This window comes from Pholis gunnellus (assembly GCF_910591455.1).
Source record: "Pholis gunnellus genome assembly, chromosome: 11".
NCBI lineage: Eukaryota > Metazoa > Chordata > Actinopteri > Perciformes > Pholidae > Pholis > Pholis gunnellus.
Window position 1 is genome coordinate 22,842,291 of NC_136538.1, and position 23,602 is coordinate 22,865,892.

Here is a 23,602-nt window from a genome sequence, read left to right on the forward strand (position 1 = left end):
ATTATTTGCTGCATGGCTGTGAGTGTTGCAGAGAATCATGTTTACATGTCACTACAGGAAATAAAGTTTTAGAGATAAAGCAAGTGATCAGGAGCTGTGATGGCCGAGTGGTTAAGGCGTTGGACTCGAAATCCAATGGGGTTTCCCCGCGCAGGTTCAAATCCTGCTCACAGCGTCATTCTTTGATTAACATGATGAAATAACGTAATTTGCCCTAAATTCTACCTGCAAATAAACGTGGTATCTGACATTAATGACATCTTCATACATCTTCAAAACAAAAACAAGTGTATGTCACCAAACCTGTGCTGCAAATGTTAAAGAGAAAAACTTATCATGGGTCATAATATCAAATAAAGCATATTAAGAATGTAATCATAGGCACATAAAGAGAAGACAACAAAGCCTCTTATTTATTTAAGGCATTTATTTCTTAATTAAAGAGATACAATATGACCGTCTTTAAACCTGTGTTAGTTTGGTATTGATACACATAATGAGGTCCAAAGATCATGATTATTGCCCTCGCCACATGAAGCGTGCGATGGATGCAGCATCGCACGCTTTTATCCAATCACAGTAGGAGTCTGAAGCGTAATCTCGGCGATGATTGGCTGAATTGTCTGTCAGTCATTCCTCTAAGGCTTCACCACCCAGCAGTTGGAATCTGAAGTGCAGCTCGTCGATGATTGGCTGGATCGTCCGTCAGTCATTGTATTAGGGCGTTGCCACTCGCGGCAGCTGCCAGATTCAGAAGCAGAAAAACAAGGGCTTGTTTGAACAGCAGGACAGATGAATGTCGTTTATTTGCGAGCAGAGGTGGTCTTCTGAGTAACAGAGGTAAGCACCACGTTTCTAGACAAGTCGTTTATAATAATGTATTAATGGCAGATGTTCAACCAACGGTCCTAAATCCCCTGATGTTTTTAGCACGCGCCTAGCTAACGGTGTTGTCATGAGAGAGCGGTTAGCTTCTTTGGCTTTTTAACGTGACAACACCTAGTTTACCTTTACTAGAGTGCCGTCCGATAGAAGACATGTGTTGTCATTGAGTGAAGCGTGTTGACCTGACTGTGCTAACTTAAGCTAACGGTAACGCTCAATGACAGGGGCGTATAACGTTATCCAGGGGTCCAGGGCACCTTTCTCCTTTTACTATCAGAATAATCAGTCTTCTGATCTATGTTTTTTTTTTGTGTGTGTCTTTTGTTGTTGTTGTTTTTCTGATTGTTTGTATAGTTAGCAGGAATGTTGTGTACTATTGTTTGTTGGTAACATAGCATGTAACCTATATAAACTGAAAATAAAGAGATTAAAAGAAAGAATAATCGGTCTTCTTTTGGGTTCCCTCCAGTGGGACCACATCACAATCCAAGCCTTCAGTTACTCTGCTCTTTATTATCAAAACAATAATAATCCTTATGATCAAAACAATCAGTCTTTTTTTGAGTTCCTTCAAGTGGGACGACATACTAATTTAAGCCCTCAATTAAGCCCCCACTTTATTATTTAGATAGATGGATAGGGAGGGAGGGAGGTGGCTAGGTAGGTGGATGGATGGGTAGGTGGATAGGTAAATAGGTTGGTAGTTACTTTATTAATCCCGCAAGGGGACATTCTTTCGCTACAGCAGCAATTATGGTACAGGTAAATAAAATAACAGAGTAAAATTATAAACATCAAATGCACAATATATACAATGAAATAATATTAAATTAACTAACTAAACAGTAGTTCAAAGATTTAACCAAACAAACAACAGAGTAACAGTGTTGTAGTTGACATCCCTGTCTTCCTCCCCAGCCGTCACCTGACCCCCCCTCCCCCGCCCCCGTCCCCCCCTACCTCTCCATCCCATAATCACCATGGAGACCACCAACAGCTACGTGCTGATCCACGGGAAGAACATCTCCCACAACACCTCTGCTGTGGGGCCCCACATGTCCATCGACAAGCTCTTCCCGGCTCTCCTGGAGTGCTTCGGCATCATATTGTGTGGCTACATAGCCGGCAGGTAAGAACAGTCGCACACTTTTCTCCTTCTGTTTCACAGGTATGCAGCCGCCAAGTGACGGTTCTGCAGTATGCAGGACTTTGAGAGATGTCCAATGAACATATGAATGTGAGAAGTGAACAAGCTTTGTGGCTTATTTCTGTGTGTTTATGGCATTTTGTTCCATTCCTACCCACAGGGCAGACATCATCACACAGAGCCAGGCGAAGGGTTTGGGGAACTTTGTGTCCAAGTTTGCTCTTCCAGCTCTGCTCTTCAAAAACATGGTGCTGTTGGACTTTGGAAATGTCATCTGGGCGTTTTTTTGGAGTGTCCTGATCGCTAAGGTGTGTGTGGTCATATGTGGATGTACATTTTTTATTTTTTATGACGGTGGTTTGAGATGAATGTGACTGATGCTCCCTTCTTGTGTGCAGGTGACGGTGTTTGTGCTGGTATGTGTGCTGACTCTGATGGTGGCCAGTCCAGACTGCAGATACAGCAAGGCTGGCTTGTACGCCATCTTCGCTACACAGAGCAACGACTTCGCCTTAGGATACCCCATAGGTGAGGCAGACGCAAAACACCAACACTGATGTATGCCATAGAAAGACAAATACTGTGTTTAAGACACTCTGTGTATGCCCCCCCCATCTCTCTCTCTCTCTCTCTCTCTCTCTCTCTCTCTCTATCTATCTATCTATCTATCTATCTATCTATCTATCTATCTATCTATCTATCTATCTATCTATCTATCTATCTATCTATCTATCTATCTATCTATCTATCTATCTATCTATCTATCTATCTATCTATCTATCTATCTATCTATCTATCTATCTATCTATCTATCTATCTATCTATCTATCTATCTATCTATCTATCTATCTATCTATCTATCTATCTATCTATCTATCTATCTATCTATCTATCTATCTATCTATCTATCTATCTATCTATCTATCTATCTATCTATCTATCTATCTATCTATCTATCTATCTATCTATCTATCTATCTATCTATCTATCTATCTATCTATCTATCTATCTATCTATCTATCTATCTATCTCTAGTTGATGCTCTGTATCGAAGCACATATCCAGAGTACCTCCAGTACATCTATCTAGTTGCCCCGGTCTCCCTCATGCTCCTCAATCCAATCGGCTTCGCTCTTTGTGAGGTGCAGAGGTGGAGGCAGGCCAGCCATTCACACAGCACTCTTGGCATCCTGGGAGTCGTATTCCTACAGGTATTGTGTGTGTGTGTGTATATATATATATATGTTTTAAGGTGATGAACAAGCCATAGCAAGTGTAACTCACATTAACACCTTCACCCTCTTTCTGTGGCTGTGCAGGTGTTGAAGAACCCAATAGTGTTCATGGTGATAATAGGACTCATCTCCCACTTCGTTCTGGACCGGCACATCCCCGCCGTGCTGGCAGAGTTCATCGATGGCTTGGCGAACTCGTTTGGAGGGGCGGCCTTGTTTTACCTCGGGCTCACTATGGTAGTTTGGTTTTCTTCAGTCTTTTTGTACCGTCCCGCTTTAAGCCTCTCTGTACATTTAACATAATCATATTTCATTTTGATTGTGTTTTTTTACAGAAGAATAATTTGATTTCAACTGTTTTGAAGCCTGTGTAAACATGAAGGATGACATTAAAGTTTAGTAATGATTCTGTTTCTTCGGCAGGTCGGACAGCTTAGAAAACTAACCCGAGACACGGGAGTGGCCTTGATTCTACTCATCACAGCCAAACTGTAAGGGGGGCTGAGATGTGTGGGATTAGATGATGTGGGGGTGGCCTTCTTGCAGTATACTGTATATATACAGTATACTTATAAATAGTGTTTTATATTATATTTCTCTCTATCTCTATATAATAATCAGTGCCACCACTAGCTACAGCCTCAAAAAGGACTCATTCTTTGGCACTTGCTGTTAATTCTCTTTCCACAATTTCTTTATTCTGCATATCATAATCCCCCTGAGTAGATTGGAGGATAATTGAGATCACCTGTTGCGTGGCGACTGGCTCCTAATCAAGCATTGAGAGCAGCTTGGTGCAGTTTCTCTCTTGGCCAGTCAGAGTGTGATGACGCCTGTTCTTTAGGGCTTAAGAGAGGTGGAGAGTCTCGCAGAAAGCCGACTGTTTTTCCGTTCTCTTCCATGTTTTCACACAGCCGGGGTTGCAGCTAAAAGGCTAACATGTTGTCATACACACAATAATGAATAAAGTATCTTCTCTTCTATAAGAAAACATCTAAATAACACATTCATTTAATGGACAGTCTTTAAGCCTGGATTATGACTTTGATATGTCTATAACTTCTTTGTATTTGTGTAATCTTATGTTCTGGTCTGTGCACCGAGCTTTGATTGGTTAGTAAATAGTTCTTTTATACGCATTGATCTCTTATCTGGAACATGATCAGCTCCGGTGCAGGGTGTTTTTAGCATTGTACCTTTGTGAGAAGTGAACCACCGTCATGGCCCTGAAATCCCGGGGTTAACCCTGAAGTTACCTTGCTAACCGTAGAACAGGCCTGTGGTCTTTGATGACGTGTCCTGGTTTACGTTTCTGTCTCTCTCTCTCTGTCTCTCTCCAGCCTGGTGATGCCGCTGGTCTGTAAAGACATGGTGGATATTCTGGACGTAGGAGTGAACAGCACCAGTGCCAACCACACCAGTTTGTCTAACTTTGCTTTCCTGTATGGAGTCTTCCCAACCGCGCCTAGCGTGGCCATCTACGCTGCACACTACAACATCGAGCTAGAGGTGGTAAGCATCGTCGATGGAGGGATCCCTCTTTAAACAGCAGCTTGTAAGAAATTAGTTTTATTCAATACTGAAGCAACAAAACAATATTTTAAACATTACAATAAATAGAAGAGGTTTAGGGACGATCCCAGCAGTCTAGAACAAGAAGAAGCCCTGACTTTAAAACCGTCAGTAAGTGGTGTCTCCTCCTCTCTGTCTCTTCTTTAGGTGACATCAGGGATGGTGATCAGTACGTTTCTGTCTGCACCCATCATGTACGTGTCGGCCTGGTTACTAACCATCCCTCTAATGGACCCGACCCCCCTGGTGACGGAGCTAGAAAACGTCAGCTTCAACATCAGCATTGTCAGCCTCGTAGCGCTGGTACGTACGCAGATGCATCTGAGATGTATTAGAGCTATTTGTCAGACAGATAATGAGTACAGTAAGATAAAGGGTGTGATCATGTGACCTCTCTTCTCTCAGGTGTGGACCATAGTGGTGATGCTGCTGAGCAGGAAATTCAACAGACTTCCTCACCTCTTTGCCTTAAACCTCTTCCTGGCTCAGGTCAGTCACCGCTGATTTAAAGCTTTAAACATCTCATTGATTCAAAGTGTTCTATCGGTGATCTATCCAGGAAACGTTCATTAAGCACTCTGGCTCTTCGTATTCACGTCTCTATTCTACCTTAACCTATTGTACTCCACTCTAGTTTCTGGTGTGTGTCAGTATGATCCTGTGGAACTTCTTGGTGAAACAAGACGATAATCTGCTCGGAAAGATTCTCACCTTCACTCTGCTCTACGGGTCTCTGTACAGCACCTACATTTGGACAGGTACGTGTATTAGTAAGCAGTTACATTCTGTCAAATATACCTTTTTTCCACCAGAATTAGCATTTATACGCAGGTTCTTTGTCTACTAGGAAAGATGATGAACTGCCTCTCGGTTGGTTGGCGTAGGAATACAACTGCGAGGCAGTAATTCTAGTTTATGTCTGTTTACTATTCGGTCTCTTTTCAAACTCCGTGCCAACTAATTTGGGACGATGTTCGAGCCGCTCGGACAGAGAAGGATGTCATTTTGTGAGAGGACAAAAATGAGTCCAGTCAGGCGTCATGTAAACACCGGTGACTACTGCGGAGTCATTTGTCCCGGGAGGGAATGCCGATTGTAACTTTAGTGCTTGTATGTGAGTGTTTTGCTCTGTTTTTCAGGTTTAATCCCGCTCTGTCTGGCTCTGACTAACAGAGATGATCTGCTCAGACTCCGACCTGGAGTATTCATGGTTTTGGGTTGGGGGTAAGTCGGCACGATCGGAAAGTTTCTGTGAAAACTTTAAAGCTTTTAATGTTTGTATGATAAGCTTGTCAAGCAGCTTGACAACAGGTCGGCTTTGTAGATCTTTGCATCCAAAATCTGTTTTAAACAGAAATGTACTTTGGCTGTGTGTGTGTGTGTGTGTGTGTGTGTGTGTGTAGGGTTCCCTTCCTGACGGTCGGAGGTCTTCTGATATCAGGAGAGAGGACTGATACCATAGACTCTGCTTTCTTCTACGGCAGAGCTCAGGTTAGAGTTTTGTATCTTGTCTCCTCGGCTCTGAGTTAAGTCTGTTTAGTTCCTATTTATCTAAATCCAATACATGCCTCAAAGTTGAGTAGTCCGGGGCGTATTTCTTCACATGTCCTCTCTTCCTCCAGATCATCAGCACAGCAGTGGTGCTTGCAGTCAGCCTGGTGCTCGGTGCGATATCTCTGATGGGTCTCAGCCAGGGGGACAGGGAGCAGGGCGGCTACCAGGCCCTGAACAGAGCTGCTGTGACAGGCATCAGTGACGAGCTGAGGACCCCTGGTGGCCTGGAGGAACCACAACAACAACTACAACAGCCACAGATGGCAAATTCACCTGCTGGCAGCATCAACTCTGGTATCTCTGACCTGTGCTAATACAGACGAACGTAACCTTTAACCTTACTTTGACCAGATGATGTACATATACGTGTATATATAATATGTGTACTGTCTCCGTTGCCAGACCTCCACAGCTTCTCTCCTCTCCAGCCGATACCTGACATGATAGCCAGCACGCAGAGAGAGCACACCAACAGCACAGGTAACACAACTTTGATCGTTACTTTCCATCTAGCGAATGTCCATTTTAACTTTGTGTTTGCATGGTGGACGTGCAGTAAAGATATTCTATATATATTTCATTCAGTTCCAAAAAGATAGAGATGGAATAAAGATATACAACAATTAAGGAAAAGAGTAAATCTCTATGCCCTGTTTAATGTTAAAGAAATTGCAGCAATAGTCTGTATAATAAAACAGAGAAACTTAAATTTGGCATCTTTACAAAGCTCTTTGAGGCAACGGGGACAACAACCACACAAACCTGAAAATGTCACTAATTTTACGGTTCTGCGTACTTCCCCCTCCAGGCCTCAGTGGGGCGCTGTGTGAGGGGCTGCAGCAGCCGCAGCAGCAGCAGCAGCCGGGTTCTTCCTCGTCTGAGCAGCCGCTGAACCTGCCGCCACCCGGACTTCAGCCCACCGATGATAAACAGACAGTCAGACACGTTCTGCTCTGTCTGCTGCTCTTTGTCAGCCTGCTGGCGGTGAGGGTGTGTGTGTGTGTGTGTGTGTGTGTGTGTGTGTGTGTGTGTGTGTGTGTGTGTGTGTGTGTGTGTGTGTGTGTGTGTGTGTGTGTGTGTGTGTGTGTGTGTGTGTGTGTGTGTGTGTGTGTGTGTGTGTGTGTGTGAGATATATGTTTTTTACATTAAGTTGTCACTGAAAATATGATATCTACAGGCCACATGACTGGAATGCGACTTTAATCATGTGAGTGATGAAGTTAGACGGTCTTAGTGTTATACCTAGTTATCTATCAGATCCCTTGTTGTCTTGTGTTCCTTCTCTTCCCTGAGATCCTCAGATGTGTCGTTCCTTGTACGAAGCTCCAGATTCTTACATAGACGTGATGGAGCCTTAGCAGTCGGGGGTCCTCGACTGTAGAATGATTACCTGAGGAGACCAGGGCTGCAAACTCTGTCTCATCTTTTAATTTCAGTTTCCTGGACTAATGTGTATAAACTGTTGCCTGATTGGTTGTTTTTCTTCTCTCTGTGTGTAGAACCTGTCCAGCTGTCTGTGGTGGCTGTTCAACAAGGACCCAGGAAGACTTTACCTCGAGCTGCAGTTCTTCTGTGCCGTGGCCAACTATGGACAGGTACCACTGAGTGCAGTGTGTTAAATGTGTAAACATTGAGTGCAGGAATAGTACTCCTAGTCATCCTCTTTGTCCCAGGGTTTCCTGTCCTTTGGGATCTTTGGTCTGGACAGACACCTCATCATCCTGCCCTTCAAGAAGAGGTGAGGGAGACTCTCATTCATGGTTTCTAGATTCATCTGAGATCAAATGAGGAACACAGAACTGTAACTGTGTGTGTGTGTGTGTGTGTCAGGTTGCTCTGGCTGTGGCAGGGCAGGGACGGTGAGGACTTGAGTCCCTCAGGTGTACCAGAGGAGGTCAGGCTCACCTGCACCCAGTTCGTCCGCTACCACAAAGACCAGTGTGTGCAGGACATAGTGCACACGCGCAGGTACGAGTTTGGGTGTGTCACATACAGTACATGAGCATGGAGATCTTATTGCAGATTTAATTTAAGTCTTGTTTTGGGTCAGAACTGCTTGGCTGTGTCCCTGTTCATGTCCACATTATTACTGTTGTTGTTATTTTGTGTCCGTTTTGATTTTTCTCTGTGTCCTCTCTGCATGTTATTTATCCGTCTTGCTGCAGCTACTGAGGTTCTTTATCTTGTGTTTGAAACAAATACTGCACGTTGCATCTTTCACCATGTTGTATGAATTGTTACATCAAAGAAACATCAGCTGTGACTGCTGCTATCACCATGCAACTATAGTAATAGTCTAAGTCTTAAGAACAGAAAAGCCCAACTATTTACATTGTTTCCCTTGTTTACTTATTAGCAATAAGATAAATGTTGAATATGAAATTTAGCCACTAAAACGTCTCCTAACGACTACACTTTGTTTCTGGATGTTCATGAGTCCTGAGTGCTTTTCTTTTCTTTCATTCTAACACATTCTTTCTATTCCTTTCTCCTCTTTTTTTTTGTAATCCTCGTGCTTTCCTTTCTTCCCCTCATGTTTCCTTTTATTCCTCCCTGCTTCCCTGTGCCTGCCCTCTTTATCTTCCTTCCCTATCACTCCAAAAGTGGCTCAGGGGAGAGTGTGAGCGCTTCGACAGGTGAATCCTTCCTCTGATAATGACAGGTTCGGAGGAGAAGGAGGACTAGAGGAGGAGGAGAACGGGGCCTTGAGACATCCCCTCTCCTACGAGCCCCAGTACCTACACCCGCATCAGGACCTTCGGGAGAGACTAAACCACGAGCCGCACAATCTGCGCCAGATTCACCGATCTCCCGATCCGGATGAGTCCCCCAGTCGGTGTTTGCTTCCATCCCGACCCCGGCTTGAGCCTGACAATGAAAACCAAGCACATGTTTCCCACCGTGACACCCCAGAGGAGCAGATTCTCCAGCTGCAGCCTGACCGAGCTCATGACCCGACGACTCCTCTCCAGTGTGGTCTTGCTTCGACCCCTCCCCATCTCCATCGACGCCCCCGGCCCCATTTTGATAGTGCGTTTCTGGGCAGTGACTTGGTGGACTGGCTGGTCGAGCGAGGCCTGTGCGCCGGGCGAGCCGACGCCCGACTGTACGGCGTTCGCCTCCAGCAGGGAGGAGTGTTGGATCACCCGACGGGTCGGCACAGCTTCAGGGAGGAACCATCGCTGCTGTACCACTTCACACGGGGGAGAGAGAGGGAGTGGTCCCAGATCATGTGAGAGGAGGTGAGGACAAAGGGAGGCGGAGGAGGAGGTGGTACATTCTGGCCGCTCGCTTGTCCAGCTAATGAGAGGCTTCATTTGCAGTTCCTTGGAAAATATGAAACAGGTGACATGAGAGCTGTTACACACATTAAAGAACAAAGTGATGCTCGGGGGTTGTGGAGACGAGAAAGAGGAGGAAACAAGCGCTCCCTGCTGGTACTCCTCCTGGTTCCCGACCAAGTCTTCGACCCTTTTGGTTGAAATGTTTTCCTCAGCTGAGCCGGCTTTGATCGTTAGCTTTTTGACTTTAGTCACCTGGAGATGTAAAACTTGATTTTTTTTTTCCCGGCGTGCCAACTAAACATTTTCAAGTTGCCATCCATCAGCCTTCCATCCTCAAATGTCGTATTATTTATGTGACGAGAGCAGAGCAGTAAACTGATGGTACTGTCTGTGTTGCTCTTAGCCAACGGCGTTCCCGGCTGCTCGTGATGTTTCCGTTCAGACATCTTGAACCTTCCTGTTATTTCACTATTTGATATTTTGCACGTTGCGTCTCTGAACCACTCTGGTCTACGTTGACTCCTTGCATGACTCCGAGCAGCTCAGACTTCTGCTCAGCACTGAACCTCCTGCACTGACCGAGTAAGAACATTCTTCACGTTTCTTTTGTTTTTAATTATGCAACTCACTGGACTCGCTGTGTCTGGTGACGATGCTGCGGAAGATGTTTGTTATCTTTGCATTGAAACGTGTGTTTTAGACCGATTTATGGTCTTCACCACTAAATGGATTCATTCAGCCATGGGGGGGGGGGGGTTAAACATATGCCTCTCCGGCCAAATCTGGTACGAGCTTGATTCAAGAATTTATCCCCGGCCAGACATGAACTCTTTATTTTGGGAGACTGATTCCAAATAACCTGCTAAAATGAAGTTTATTAAAACCTCAGTTGTGTAGTTGAAGAAATACTTCAACCTTGAAATGACCATTTGTATATCGGTCACTCTCTCCATGAGAAAACGTTCTCTCACGCCTCCACGGTGAACAGAGAAAACGGAGGAAATCCTTAATGAATGGGAGTAAATGGTGAACGCGTTTAACAAGCTTTTACAAACTCTCACAACTCGTGCAGTATAATCCAAGTTCAGCGCTCGCTTCTTCACAGAAACATGCAAAACCTGACACGTCACCCACGAGCGCTGCAAGTCTGCATGAGACGATAGAGGAGGAAGTCTTTTAAAGAGTTTGGAAAGCACACCACTGGATAAATGACTGATTATTCTGCAGCAGTTGTGGGAGGTGAGGATGGTGATGTATGCACACATGAGCAGGGTAAAGACCACACTAATGTCAACCTGAAGCATGATGCCCAAAGAAATCCTATTCCTCTGTTCCCTTCTCTTCATCGCAAACCTCCAGAAAAACATGTAAAGTGCACATATGTCCATCTGTGCGTCTTCTGCCCGCTGACGCCACATTTAGTTTCATGCAAATCACATCAGGTCCTCGTGTTTACGGAGTCGAGTGCCTGCCGATGTGAAGGTGTGTGTTTGTGTGCATGAACAAACATGTCTTTGAGTCTCTGCTGTGTGTGTGTGTGTGTGTGATGTGTGTGTGAGATGTGTGTGTGAGATGTGTGTGTGTGTGTAAAGAACTGAGCGGTTTTGACCAGCGTGTTGTTGGTAGACAGGATTAGTGTTACTGGATGTTTTAGTGTGTTGCTGTAACGACTGTGTGGTCACGAATAAACTACTGTTTGCATCCAAAAGCCCACGTTTTCTCTTTGTCACCACACAGTTATTGATTCTGATTCAACACTATAGATGCAACAGTAAACAGACATTACAGGTTTTATTACATAATGCACAAGATGTACAGGTCGGTTTTTTTCCTTCAACTTTTTTTGGTCAAAAGAAGAAGAAGAGAACTAAAATCTTGAGACCTAAGCTAAAACCTTTAAAACTTTAAGCAACATTGTCAACAAAACATTTATTTGACTTGCTGTATTCATAAGTGTGCTGACCAACAAACAGCAGAACCACGAAGCTCACAGAGGTTTCCCTGTTAAACGTGACTCTACACTGTCAGGCTACAATATGAGCATCGATATCCAAAATACTACAAATACATTTAACTAAAGATGATCTTGAAATTTAGGTTCATCCTGAAATGCGTCTAAATAATACAGACGATGACAAATCTTTTGTTTAACTTCCACTGGCTTAACACATCCATCCATAAATGATCTACACTGTAAAACCCTGGACTGTCTGAGCTCAGTGAAGCAGTGAGGTAGTAAACTCCCTTCAGGTGAAGTCGAGATGCTCGTGAGAAGAAAACAATAACGAGTCTGATCTTTCATTTTGTCTCCGCTTTGTTGAGACCATCATGAGAAGATCACACCTGACGTGTCCTCTGTGAATGCAGCCACAGCTACATTAAGACATGTGTAAGTGCTTTAAGACAACAAAAAAAAGAGACGGAGACGCGCTCAATCTTGAGACTTTTTAAAAGTCCAAATGTGCTAAAACGTCTTTCCGAGCAAATCCCCGAAACTAACAGCTTCGTACACTGAGTAAACATATGTGAGGAGGAGAGACGTTATTGTCCAGCTGGTTAATTGTCTCATCTCCATACTGCGTGGATAATGCACCGAGAAAATCGCTTTCAAGCTCGAGTGATATAACTTGGACAGAAGGTCCGAATTTACAAAGAAATGCAGAAAAACAACATGATGCACAGCAGACGATCAGAGCGGGTGATTGCATGATGGGCAGCCTTCAGTGGAGACCGACAGAATGACCGCAGCCAACCAACGACCGAAATTGAACATATAGTTAGTCGTGTTTCGGGGTCATTCCTCAATCATTAAAAAGCCCATCATGAAAATGTCTTAAGTCAAGACGATCAGAGTGATTTCCTTGACTCTGCTGTAACACCGATCATCACGGTATTTACCCCCCGAGGACGACAGCTACAGGGCAACTCTAAAATGAACTTCTATCAATGTGAGTTAAGGAATTTAAAAAGATTTCCCTAAAAACGTTAACTTAAAGCCCGGTGCAACATGACCTGAGGACATTCCCAAACTTTCAGAACATCTCATACTGTGAGTATGATGAGCCGTTTGGTGTGACCTTACAGAAAACCACGAGGCCCAAGTGGAGAGAGTTTTCTCTCCATCTCAACTCTTCTGACGTCGTGTTCGTTTGGGAATCCCAAAACCACGACGGTTCCTCTTTTCAGTCCCAGAATCACCGTCTCTTCTGGTCCGGCTTGCCTTCAGCCCGGCTGGGTCCGTTACTGTCCATGCCGTCCACCTGGAGGTGAGCTTTGCCGTACCGCTTGATCAGCGCTCCTGGGAGGAGAGCCATGAGGGCGATGGCCAGGAGCTGGGCCAGCGTCCCCCAGGAGAAGATGTCGTCCAGAGAGGAGATCTCGGAGAGGATGGAGCCCGTGCGAACGCAGATGAAGTTGTAGGGGATCAAACCTGGAGGAGGAGAAAACAGCTGAGTCATCAGTGTTTGGAGTGTGTGTGTGTGTGTGTGTGTGGAGTCTCACCTATGAACACAGAGAAGAAGAAAATGTGCATGGGGATGTTGAGGACGGGACAGGTGATATTAAGGAACCAGTTAGGAGTCATCGGGAAGAAACGGAGGAAAAGGAGGAAGAAGAACAAACTGCTGCGGTTTTCCTCCACCTGACGGAGGGAAGAAGAGAAGAGGGCGAGAGAGTAGACGAAAGCCGTAAGCGTGTTAACGTGGCGAGCACGTTAGCTCGCTTACGTTAGCGTTGGTTGTGACTCGTGACTCTCGGGACGGGGGAGGCGCCTACCTTCCTCTGCAGCAGGGCCACCTTCTCCGGGAAATGCTGGACCACGAGCCGCTTTCCAAACACAGAGGAGAGCAGGAAGCAGAACGTGGAGCCGACGGTGGTGAGCAGGCAGGCCAACACCAGGCCCTCCCAGGGCCCGAATATCGCACCGGCTAACATGTTCTGAAGGAGGATTAGACGGATCGGAGTACACCGAGCATCACTCCTCCATGTGTTTGCCAAAATTCAAACTAGACATGAAAATTGGTACTTCTTGGAATGCATTGTCTAGATAACTGCACAATGTTTTGAGCTCATCCTGTCCTCACGTCCTACATGTGTAAGTGTGTGTTCAGTACTCCTCACCAGAAAGGAGGAGCCCGGTATGGCGAAGGACTGCTTGTAGAGGTAGGCGCTGCAGAACAGCAGCAGAACATAGCCGTGATGCTCTCTTTTGTAGAACTTGAGCATCTCTGCGAGCTCCCGCAGCTCGTCCAGGTCCGACGGGAACTTCAGCCTGGATGTAAAGAAAAACGCACCACGGCAAAGACTTAGGACCTCAACCTTTGTCAACACATTCCTGTAGCTCTAAGAAGGACTCACACACTGATTTATACATCTCCCAGAATGCCTTTCGTTATAGCCCCAACACATTAATCTGATACTTTTAATGACTATTTAGCAGTTTAATAAAAATCCAGTTACAATAAATCAGCCGATAGTCCTCAAAGTAGAAATGGACCTGGACCGCAGCCACGTCTCATAACTACCTGTCCACCAGACTTCCCTCGTTCACCTGTTCTCACTTCCCTCATCAGTTGCTCACTACAAATTCCAGCCCAGAGATCTTTTGTCGCTTTGACAGTTCATCCCAGTTGTCATGAACTTTGCTTTTCAAGCAACCTGAACCCGACTGATCTTTTACCTGAACCGGTCTGCCTCCCAACGCCGGCCTGTGAGCTCTTTTTACGCACAATAAATCGCTGAACTCTTCCTGTTACGTCTGCGTCCTTCCGCTGCTGCCTGCTCTCCTCACTGTGACAACACACCGATACACATCTGCAATAAGCTAATATCATCTTAATTATCAGTTTGGCTCTATACCTTTCATCATGCACCAGAGAACCAGTTCCCAACGAATCACCCCAGAACCGCCAGACCTCACCGTGGACCGTGTTCTTAGTGACGATAACAGAAACCGTGAGTTCTGTGGATTATCCAGGTTAGCTTTTGGGATTATTAAATGTGAACTCTTTTTTACCTAAAAGTCCATTCACCTTCATTGTATTGGTGCAGCAGCACATGCATGATGAGATACCTTTAAGATAATTATAATTTTTTTAAATTATTATTATTTGAATGAAAATCAAACCAAGCATTCCCCTCATTATATTCCTTTAAATAATCCTGCTTTAGATTATTAATGGCTGGCTGTTGAGTTGGTCTGTTATCCAACTCCATCCAGTGTGATCTCTATTGTTCAGTACTGATGTTGAATGTGAAGTTACATGTATCTGGACCATTCATTTATGATTTCAACATTGTTTTATTTGAGATGATTATGCAGTTTTAAACAGTGCGGTTATGGAGCTCAAAGTGACTTTTATAACGCTTCATGGAGAAAGAAGAGGAAAGGTAACAGGATACATTTAATCGAGGGACAGAAATAGTGTCGCTGCCTGTGCACTTGAGCAGAGGGAGGGAAGACGCTCATCAACACACACACACACACACACACGCACACACCAAAATCCCCCCCGTTGAAACCTAAGATGCCGACTTCCTCTCCCACCTGCTCCGACATGCAGCATTCTTCTTTTCTACAGGTCAGCGGACAAACATCCTGCTCCGTCATTGGTCAGCGGGTCGATGATGCGTAAGAGCTCAGACGCGTAAAACTGAGTGATTGTGTGTATTAAAGAGGGAAATGCGTCAACGCACCATCCCATGACAAACATTTTGTTTCTGCACAAGCAGATATATATATATATATATATACACACAAGTGTATATAGGAGGTTTCAACACAACTAAGAAGTGATATAAAGTTCAATGTTGAGTTTTTAAAGCAACTATGGCTGCAACTGATTGTTTTCAATATTGATGAATCCCTAAATGAATTGTGTCATCAATATTAAGTAGTCATCTCTTTATGTATTATTTAATTGGTGTTCTCTATAATATTGTGAAGTGTTGACATTATAGAGGTGGAGGCTTCAAATAAGCCTTTTCCTGCTCTGTGATATTTTGCTCCCTTTTATATTTGTGTAAATAAATTAAACTAAATGTTGTAGTTAAGTGATGAACTGGTGAGATTATAAAACGTCATAAAAGAGCCAACAGAGAATCCCGGAGCCGGAGATGTTTCAATGTTTCCAGCCAGCAGTAACGAGACATTTAATCTGAAGAGATCTTAAACAGAGAAAAACAGAAAAACACTTTCTAGAAGCTGGAGCCAATTTCATTTAAATCACAATGAAAACAGTTGATATTATAAATATATATTATCGATGGGTTTGTAAGAAAAATATTGATGCACTCGAGTATCGAGATATTGTGTTTTGTGATTCTGGTTTGATTCTCAAACACTATTTATTTTAATAGTTTTCATACAAAGTACAAATACAAACTTTTAGACAGCGGCTTAAATTGCACAAAACAAATTGCTAAAAATCCAACGGTTCTGATCACACACAGTTCAACCTTTTTTAAACTGATTTTATGCATATGGTGATATGGTGATTTAAATAAAACTCTAATCTGGCAATACACAGCAACAACAGATGTCAGATTTAGGCCATTTTGTGACATCAAGAACATTTATTAATGAAGAAGAAGGGTAAGACACATGGTGTATGCCGTGATAGATGCAGTATTATTGATTTAACCATGGTTTTACTGTGGTTGGTTCTATGCTGATCTTAACTCCATCAGATCCCTGAGGTCTAACCAACAGTTACACTCAGTCTTATTATTAGAACTCTGCAGCATTTCATTTAAGCACAACCCTGAATAAACTGTCACTTTAATTCAACAGTTATTTAGTTGTGTGTGTTTGAAACGGTGCATCGCTTGGTTTCAAACCTTCTTAATAAATAAAGATGATTTGACTCATACATCATGACCACAACACACACAGAAATACACACAACTTTGCCGGGTGCAATCACGGCATGTTTAAATGACTTGATAAGTAACTGTATAATATGAGTCATATCAATGTAATGAGCGCACACACACACACACACGGGTCCTGCTCTTGGCTTCAGAGTGTCTTGTTCGGCGTTATTCTATCATCCCTAGACAACCACACACTTGACTGTCTGGCACATTGCAACACACACACACACACACACACACACACTGAGGAGTAATGCGATCAGTCCGATATGTACTGGGAGGAGATGTGAATATCAAACAACAGGTCTGAAGACCAATATGAGCAGAAAAAAAGCTGTGGAGTCAACTTACTTCATTTAAATATTGTATTAATATAAAAGATGGAGAACTAATGCTGTGCTCAAGCCAACACAGAATGTCAAGAACATATAAATACAGATGACTTGTCTGGTATTTGGAGACGTTAAATCCTTCATTCGTTATTTGTCGGGATCCTGTCCCAGCATGCACTGGGAAAGAGGAATGTAAACACTGTTGTTGGGGTCACTAGTCTGGTGGTTTCCGGATCCTCCAAGTGGTTTCAAGGTCAATATGAGGTCACAGGATTATTAAAGGCGTTATCAGCAGAAACATTAACTTCTGCTTCATATAATTGACTTTCACTGTTATTTTTGCTGTTCGAGGCTTTAAAAATAAATAATCTGAAGAGGGTAAATGACTCTGCTCACAATCAACGCCCACATTGAGGCCACACAGCCGGTGATGACGGGTCATTAGCAGACATTGATTCATTATAGGGGGTCACAAGCCAAACGGGTCAGAATCACAGGGAGGACTCTCAGAGACTGGGGGGGGGGGGGGGGGAGAAGAAGTTGCACAATCACGGATGTGTGGCCAATTTAGTTTCCAAGCCAGCTGATGTTCACTTTACTGTAATGTTGGAGAAAACCCCAAATGATTACAGGAGAACACGCAAACACATACAGTCAACCTGAGCTGCATTCACCAGAATGCCTGTGGCTGTAATGACAGTTCATATACAGATTCCCTTTCTGTAAGGATTTTATTCTAGGATTTATTTTCGGACAGGAAGTATAATTTTTGCATAAAGGCTAAAAGTAAAAAAAGAGAAATGATTAAACCACTTTAATATCATTTTAGAGATACTCAAGTAGCCTAATTTAAATGTAGTTGTGGCCTATAATTCCCAACTGGATTTTAAAGTGTTTTTTCCAACACTGTCATGTGTTATTGTGTGTCTTAATTTTCACTGTTAATTTGTTGATTGCCAAAATGAATAACATAATGAATAACATAATGAATAACATAAAAAATAATAATAATAAAAAGACTATTCAGAAGGAATAACTAATGTGGTTTCTTCTATATTTTAAGGCATTAAAACAGTTTTAATTGTTAAAGCTGCACCGTCTCTTTCTTTTCATACCTGTACTCCTGGACTCCCCCGTCCTCCCCCTCGGCCGAGCCCGGCGGGCCGTGCGTCGGTCCCGGGGGAAGATGGGTCGACAGCAGGTAGAGGAAGACACTCGCCGCCGCCACAAGGGCAGCCAGTCCCGCTAAGGAGCGCATGTCGCTCCGTGCTGAAACCTTTTGCACCGGTCAAACTTCACTGACAACTGTATTTATTAAATACAAAAGGAAGAGAAGAAGAAGAAGAAGAAGAAGAAGAAGAAGAAGAAGCCGCCTGCGAAGCAAAAGTCAACGTGTTTGCGGTTCAGTTGGGGTGGCAGGCTGCTAATGACGGTTGACATTCTGGCTGGGTTCGGCTCACGGATCACATGGCAGCCGGAGACCAACAACTCTCTCCAAGAGAAGACTCATGTTGACATTTGTGTCACCTCAGCAGCAGCTTTTCTCCTCTTCGTCGTTTGTTTTTCTCTGCTGGCACTTTACGGATTACGTCTTCAAACTATTTGCCCCCCAAACAGACGGATACTGAACAGGTTTAACTCATTTAACAGAAGTTTGTCAACACAGTCTGCTGTTAGTGAGAACTGTGAATGTGCACTCACATCAATGAGCCACTAGAGGGCGACATGGTGAAGGCCATGTGTTACGGTACATTAAGCAGCGGTAATATTTATAGATCAAGATCCTTATTATGCATCAAAGGGTCACTTGCAAATGTAACAACAAATATATATTTTATAAAATGATACAGGTCTAATATAAAGAGCAACACTTAAAAGAACCTGTGCATACTTTCGTTTAATTTATTACTTTTTATTTTAAAATGTGTCTTGTATTGTCTTGTATTTCTATATATTTGTATTTATATGTTTTCTGTTGAGGGGCAGTGAAGTGTAGTTAATCTCCAAAAAGAGTAACAAAAAAGGCTATTATATCAGAGTAGGCCATTTCTCTCATGTAGTACTTTTATTTTAAGTACTTTAAGTACACTACATTCTCCTTTTAATGTTGTATCTATTAGTTGCAATATTTGTGATATTGCTACGTTGTTTAAATGAAGTAGTTGTTAATTTAAAAAATAACAATTAAATTCCTCCACCACTGCACACAAAGGTGACAAAGGAAGTAACGTGTGCATACATGTCTTGTGTCTTGGCAGAATTAACAGAGGTTGCGTCGACCTTAATTGATCGCACTGAGTGACGCAGATCAAGCACACCTGAGTAGCTGCGTCACCAACAGGTGCGCCCCCCTTCCCCCGGATCAATAGCTAGCATGCTAAATGCTACAATGTTGACGGTGGAGCTGATTTCTGGGTCCACGGAGTAACTTCTACCCTTCAGGGAGATGTGTGAGGACTCCCTGCTGTCTGTGGCTGGTTCTACTGGGACCAGAGGAGCTGAGCGGGCCGGTTGTATTGTGCATTTAGGAGCACAGCAGTTGAACCTGGAGCAGACTGAGGAGGACTTTGCGGTGCTGCAGACTCAGACAGGTGAGCACAACCAACACACTGTGATGTTCTTCCAGGAAGTCAACATGGCGTTTTCTCTGTTGCGCCACACGTTCTGTATAGAACTGTGCAGCTCTTAATGTGTTTGTGGCTTCACGTTGTACTCTGCTGTTGAGTCAAAGTTCACTCGCCGTGGTGTCCAGTTGTTATTTACTGTGTTGTGTGTTTACTTGTCTGAGTGTTGCCCTCTGGTCTGGTAACGTTATCAGTTCATGTCTAGATGTTAAAATGTTTTATTTTGTCCTTTCAAGTCATTTTGACATACTTTTACTTGAGTATTTTGTTCGTATGGTACTTTATACTTTAACTACATCTGGATTCATCTGTTGCACTTTGTCCACTAGACTGCATTTTATTTACTTTACAGATTTACAAACAAAGAGTTTACAAACAAAACATGGCATCACTTTATAAGATATGATGCAAAGATATGATGTAAGCCTGTAAAAGTATATAAAACATCCCAAATTAACTTCACCTCAATCAGCTGTTTACATGTTAATGCATCCCCAAAAAAACGGTCCAGTAATATAATAATAATTAATAATCTTACCTATGACAGGGCACATTCTGACAAATTAATACTATTAGTTTTTCTATGTTTTGTACATTTAAAAAAAAACGTTTTTACTTATGTGACTTGAGTATTTCCATTGAGGAGTATAACTACTTTTTATTTACTATTTGCATACTTCTTCACACCATAAAGAAGTATGTTTCATCGTGTTTACAGATGTGAAACACCTGGACGCAGCTTCACACTTGTGACAAATAAACCGTGTGAGAACCTGATCTGAATATATTTTAGACGCTTATTATATGAGGACATAAAAGACTTTAGATCATCTCGTTTTCAAAGTGCTCCAAAATAGAAATAGAAAATGAAACCGTACGAGACGCAATGTTACGCACGTCACAACAATGACAAAAGAAATAACAAAGCAATTAAAGGAGGAAAGAAAAACATACCCTGAGGTTTGACACAATGTTATGCAGATAACCAAGCAACTAAATAACTAAGGGAGGAAAAAGGAGCACACCCTCAATCTAACAAACTATAATCAATTTCTAAATAACCAGAGGAACTTTACTGAAAACATTTGTTTCAAGATGAGAAAGCAAAATGACTGAGAATGAATATTTAACAGTAATTTCTTGCAATCAGAGTGAGCTCAGCAACAAGTAAGGCTAGTTTTGCATTTAAAGTGATATCAGTGAAACTAACCTTAGATCAAGAGGGAGCCACCTGACTGTGTCTAACATTGTGCAATGGTGTTAAAAAGAGTGCAGCCTAGTGTTTATCTGCAGTCTGTCATAAAGTACAACCAGAAGAAGAGGAACTTCAATCCATTACACATGATATCGGCACAAAGAAACATGTCTGAACAACCTTTTTGAGACGGCTTGCGTGACGTTTATGAAGTGAAATAATCCGATCTCTGCCGTCCGACCTGTCATGTCCTCACAGGTTTCCTTGTTTCTGGCCTTGAGCCGGTCTCATCGTTCCCCACTATTCTCTCTAAGAACTCGTCCTCTTGAACAACTGTAAGACATTGAACAGAGCTGCTGTCAGTTTAAAATCCACAGAGCTGTGGGTTTGTGAGACTTTGTAACACCCAGGAATACCTTTCTGCTCCACGTGGAGAAAAGCTGTCATCTGCGCCTGAAGGCCGACCGCCAAAACCAAGAGCAGGAGCACGAGCTGAGCTTTCATCTTCTGCAGGAGAACACTCAGGATTAGTGCAATCCTCTGCTTTTACATCTAATGATACAAATGAATGATCCTTTCTAATTGTCAGTGAAAGTTTGAAGTCGTATTTTAAATAGTAGCTCACCTCGGTTAAACCTCAGCAGCAGTTAGTCTGTTAGTGAGTCTTCAACGGGGAGGTTCGTGTCTGTGACGTCTCTGTTGTGACTGCCAGAGCCACAGGCCTCGGGTTGGGCGGTTCTTTGTCTCTAAAGCATCTTAACAATCCACCCGGTTCTGTTTTAGGAAAACTAGATTCCAAAAATAAATCTCTCTCTGGCTCGTATCAAAAGCACAAAGCGTGAAGGAAAACAACTCTTCACTGGGTTTGACTGAGCTGATCGTGAACGGAAACGATGACTTTGAAGTTAAAGTAGACACTTAAGTTTTGATGTTCGGGGTTTTACGTCCACATCAGGTGAATAATACGGGGAGGAAATTAGGATGTTTTCTTATGGTTGGTATTTACTCCATGGATGGATGACTGAACGGGTTTAGCAGGCCTTCACCTGCAAAATGTCACTTGAAGAGACGCGCCCGGCCAGAAAGGAGGTCAAAATGACCACAAGGAGACACAAAGCAACTGCAAAGAGATGCAATATGACCACAAGGAGACACAAAACGACTACAAAGAGACAGAAATGAAAACAAAAAATAGACTCCAAACCCTCTCACTGTCTGTGCGTCTTGCTCCTGCAGATGGTTTCCTTTTGTAGGTCAGTGGCCCTTTGTCTCATAATCTGAAATGTTTCTCAAACCTTTTAATTATGACAACAGAATAACAAAGTGTGAATTCCCCACCTGAACATTGTCCGGCCGAGGCTGCAGTCTCTGTGGTGGAGCTTCTATCAGACCAGTTTGTTCCAATGAGCCTCGAGGCTAAACAAGCTTGTTCAACAAGAGCGCAAACTCATGTGTGTCCTTCTCAAAGAGATTCCAAAGGGGCAAATATTTCATTAATCTAGTTTTACTGGGAGGTCGATGGAAAAGTCTCGTCGAAGGTTTTCTGTTTTTGCACCTGAGTTTAGTGACGACCGATAATCGGACCACGGTGTGCTCTTTGGGTAAGACGTTGAAGAAGACGGGAGCTTTGCACACAGCACAATAAATCAATAGGTGCTGGAAACGACACCAGAAACGTCTGTGCTGTCAGATATTTTGCCTGAGTAACCGCACACTCAGCGCCTAAACTACAGCACGATCAATGATCCATAATTATCAGTGGCAACAACATTTGTGTGTGTGTGTGTGTGTGTGTGTGTGTGTGTGTGTGTGTGTGTGTGTGTGTGTGTGTGTGTGTGTGTGTGTGTGTGTGTGTGTGTGTGTGTGTGTGTGTGTGTGTGTGTGTGTGTGTGTGTGTGTGTGTGTGTGTGTGTGTGTGTACAAGTACAAGCTAGGGTCATGAGAGGCTGCTAATTAAAAATGTATTGAGCTGTTTCACAGCTGATCATTTAATTTCAACATAAGCATTTTATCTGACAAAACAAATGGATCTATAATTGGGGGAAAAAGTATTCTTCAGTGTAAAACTGTCGTTCTTAAGAGTCAGAGGGCACAAAATCAAATACTTAAATACCTTCTGTCCACTAAAGAGAGGTCGCTTTGTTATTTGCATGCAGTAAAAGTAGTTTGTAAGAAGCACAGTTTTGTATAGTTTTCTCTTTTTCTGTCTTTTGTTGTTTGCATGTTGGTTTAAGAGTTGGAGTTGTTCAGATGATGTTGGTTGTTATTTCCCTGACTTTTCTTCCCTTTGTTCCCTTTTCACTTTGTTCAGTTGTTAAACATGTAGACTTAAACAAAGCTACACAAATGAGTTGACTCAATATCCTCTGTGATTGTGTATTATCACGCTCGTATGGACTTATTTTGCTGCGTTTCTAGCTTTGCGGGACATTTTAGCGGTGCAGAACATAAAGAAAAGATGTCATGACAAGTGAAAATGTGCACTTTAAAATGCACGAATCAAGTCCTCGGATACAAAGAGAACAAGTTTATCTGATTTGCATTTTGTTCATCACATAACATCAATACCTGTGTTGGGTGTGAGGCCTGTGTTTGTCTCCATAAGTACTTCTGTATCTTACTGCAGGACTTAAATCATTCTTTGACCTCGACATGGGATTTGTTTTCTCTACCCAAAGTACTGTGCAGCCGTCTGAGGGATTTCAGCGAATCCTCCAACATGTGAGCTAGAAAAGCCTCGGTTGACCTTCCTGAGTGTGAAAAATAAATCAAAAAACAAAGACGACAATATTCATTCTGCATGTTGAAGCATGTCTCAAAATCACATGTTATACATTGGCACTACAAAAAAACAAGTTTGATTATAATATAAAGACATTCCTGTTACTTAAAAATATAGAT

General features: G+C 43.0%; 2 protein-coding genes and 1 long non-coding RNA gene across 4 annotated transcripts; 1 reads left to right on the forward strand and 2 right to left on the reverse strand.

Annotated features, from left to right (window-relative positions):
- Positions 1–1,865: 1,865 nt before the first annotated feature.
- gpr155b (G protein-coupled receptor 155b) lies at positions 1,866–11,370 on the forward strand (the record flags this gene model as incomplete). Of its 2 annotated transcripts, none has more annotated exons than XM_079168722.1 (19): positions 1,866–2,014; positions 2,193–2,340; positions 2,431–2,560; positions 3,068–3,243; positions 3,352–3,504; positions 3,691–3,758; positions 4,608–4,779; positions 4,987–5,142; positions 5,245–5,328; positions 5,474–5,597; positions 5,979–6,063; positions 6,243–6,330; positions 6,462–6,687; positions 6,796–6,873; positions 7,202–7,377; positions 7,893–7,988; positions 8,067–8,131; positions 8,224–8,361; positions 9,056–11,370. In XM_079168722.1, the coding sequence occupies 19 exons, from the start codon at positions 1,866–1,868 to the stop codon at positions 9,627–9,629; spliced, it is 2,886 nt and encodes a 961-aa protein (XP_079024848.1). In that variant the 3' UTR covers positions 9,630–11,370. The 2 variants fall into 2 exon arrangements, with proteins under 2 accessions (XP_079024848.1, XP_079024849.1); XM_079168723.1 differs by having other exon boundaries at positions 8,998–9,196.
- An 83-nt stretch (positions 11,371–11,453) lies between these two features.
- LOC306702955 (transmembrane protein 41A-B-like) lies at positions 11,454–18,558 on the reverse strand. The gene is made up of 5 exons (XM_079168724.1): positions 17,998–18,558; positions 13,797–13,947; positions 13,452–13,613; positions 13,179–13,317; positions 11,454–13,107 (listed from the first exon to the last, which is right to left on the reverse strand). Exons 1-5 carry the CDS (start codon positions 18,138–18,140, stop codon positions 12,872–12,874), a joined length of 831 nt encoding a protein of 276 aa, XP_079024850.1. The 5' UTR covers positions 18,141–18,558; the 3' UTR covers positions 11,454–12,871.
- A 1,278-nt stretch (positions 18,559–19,836) lies between these two features.
- LOC306703251 lies at positions 19,837–21,463 on the reverse strand. The gene is made up of 3 exons (XR_013767284.1): positions 21,327–21,463; positions 21,118–21,208; positions 19,837–21,034 (listed from the first exon to the last, which is right to left on the reverse strand). It is a non-coding gene; the product is annotated as an uncharacterized lncRNA (long non-coding RNA).
- Between the last annotated feature and the right edge of the window lie 2,139 nt (positions 21,464–23,602).

Coding starts and splice junctions, on each gene's coding strand:
- LOC306702955 (XM_079168724.1), bottom strand. CDS start 18,140: ATGCGCTCCTTAGCGGGACTGGCTGCCCTTGTGGCGGCGGCGAGTGTC. Junction 13,948..17,997: donor GGGGGAGTCCAGGAGTACAG/GTATGAAAAGAA, acceptor CTTTACATCCAG/GCTGAAGTTCCCGTCGGACC. Junction 13,318..13,451: donor TGGCCCTGCTGCAGAGGAAG/GTAGGCGCCTCC, acceptor TCCCTCCGTCAG/GTGGAGGAAAACCGCAGCAG.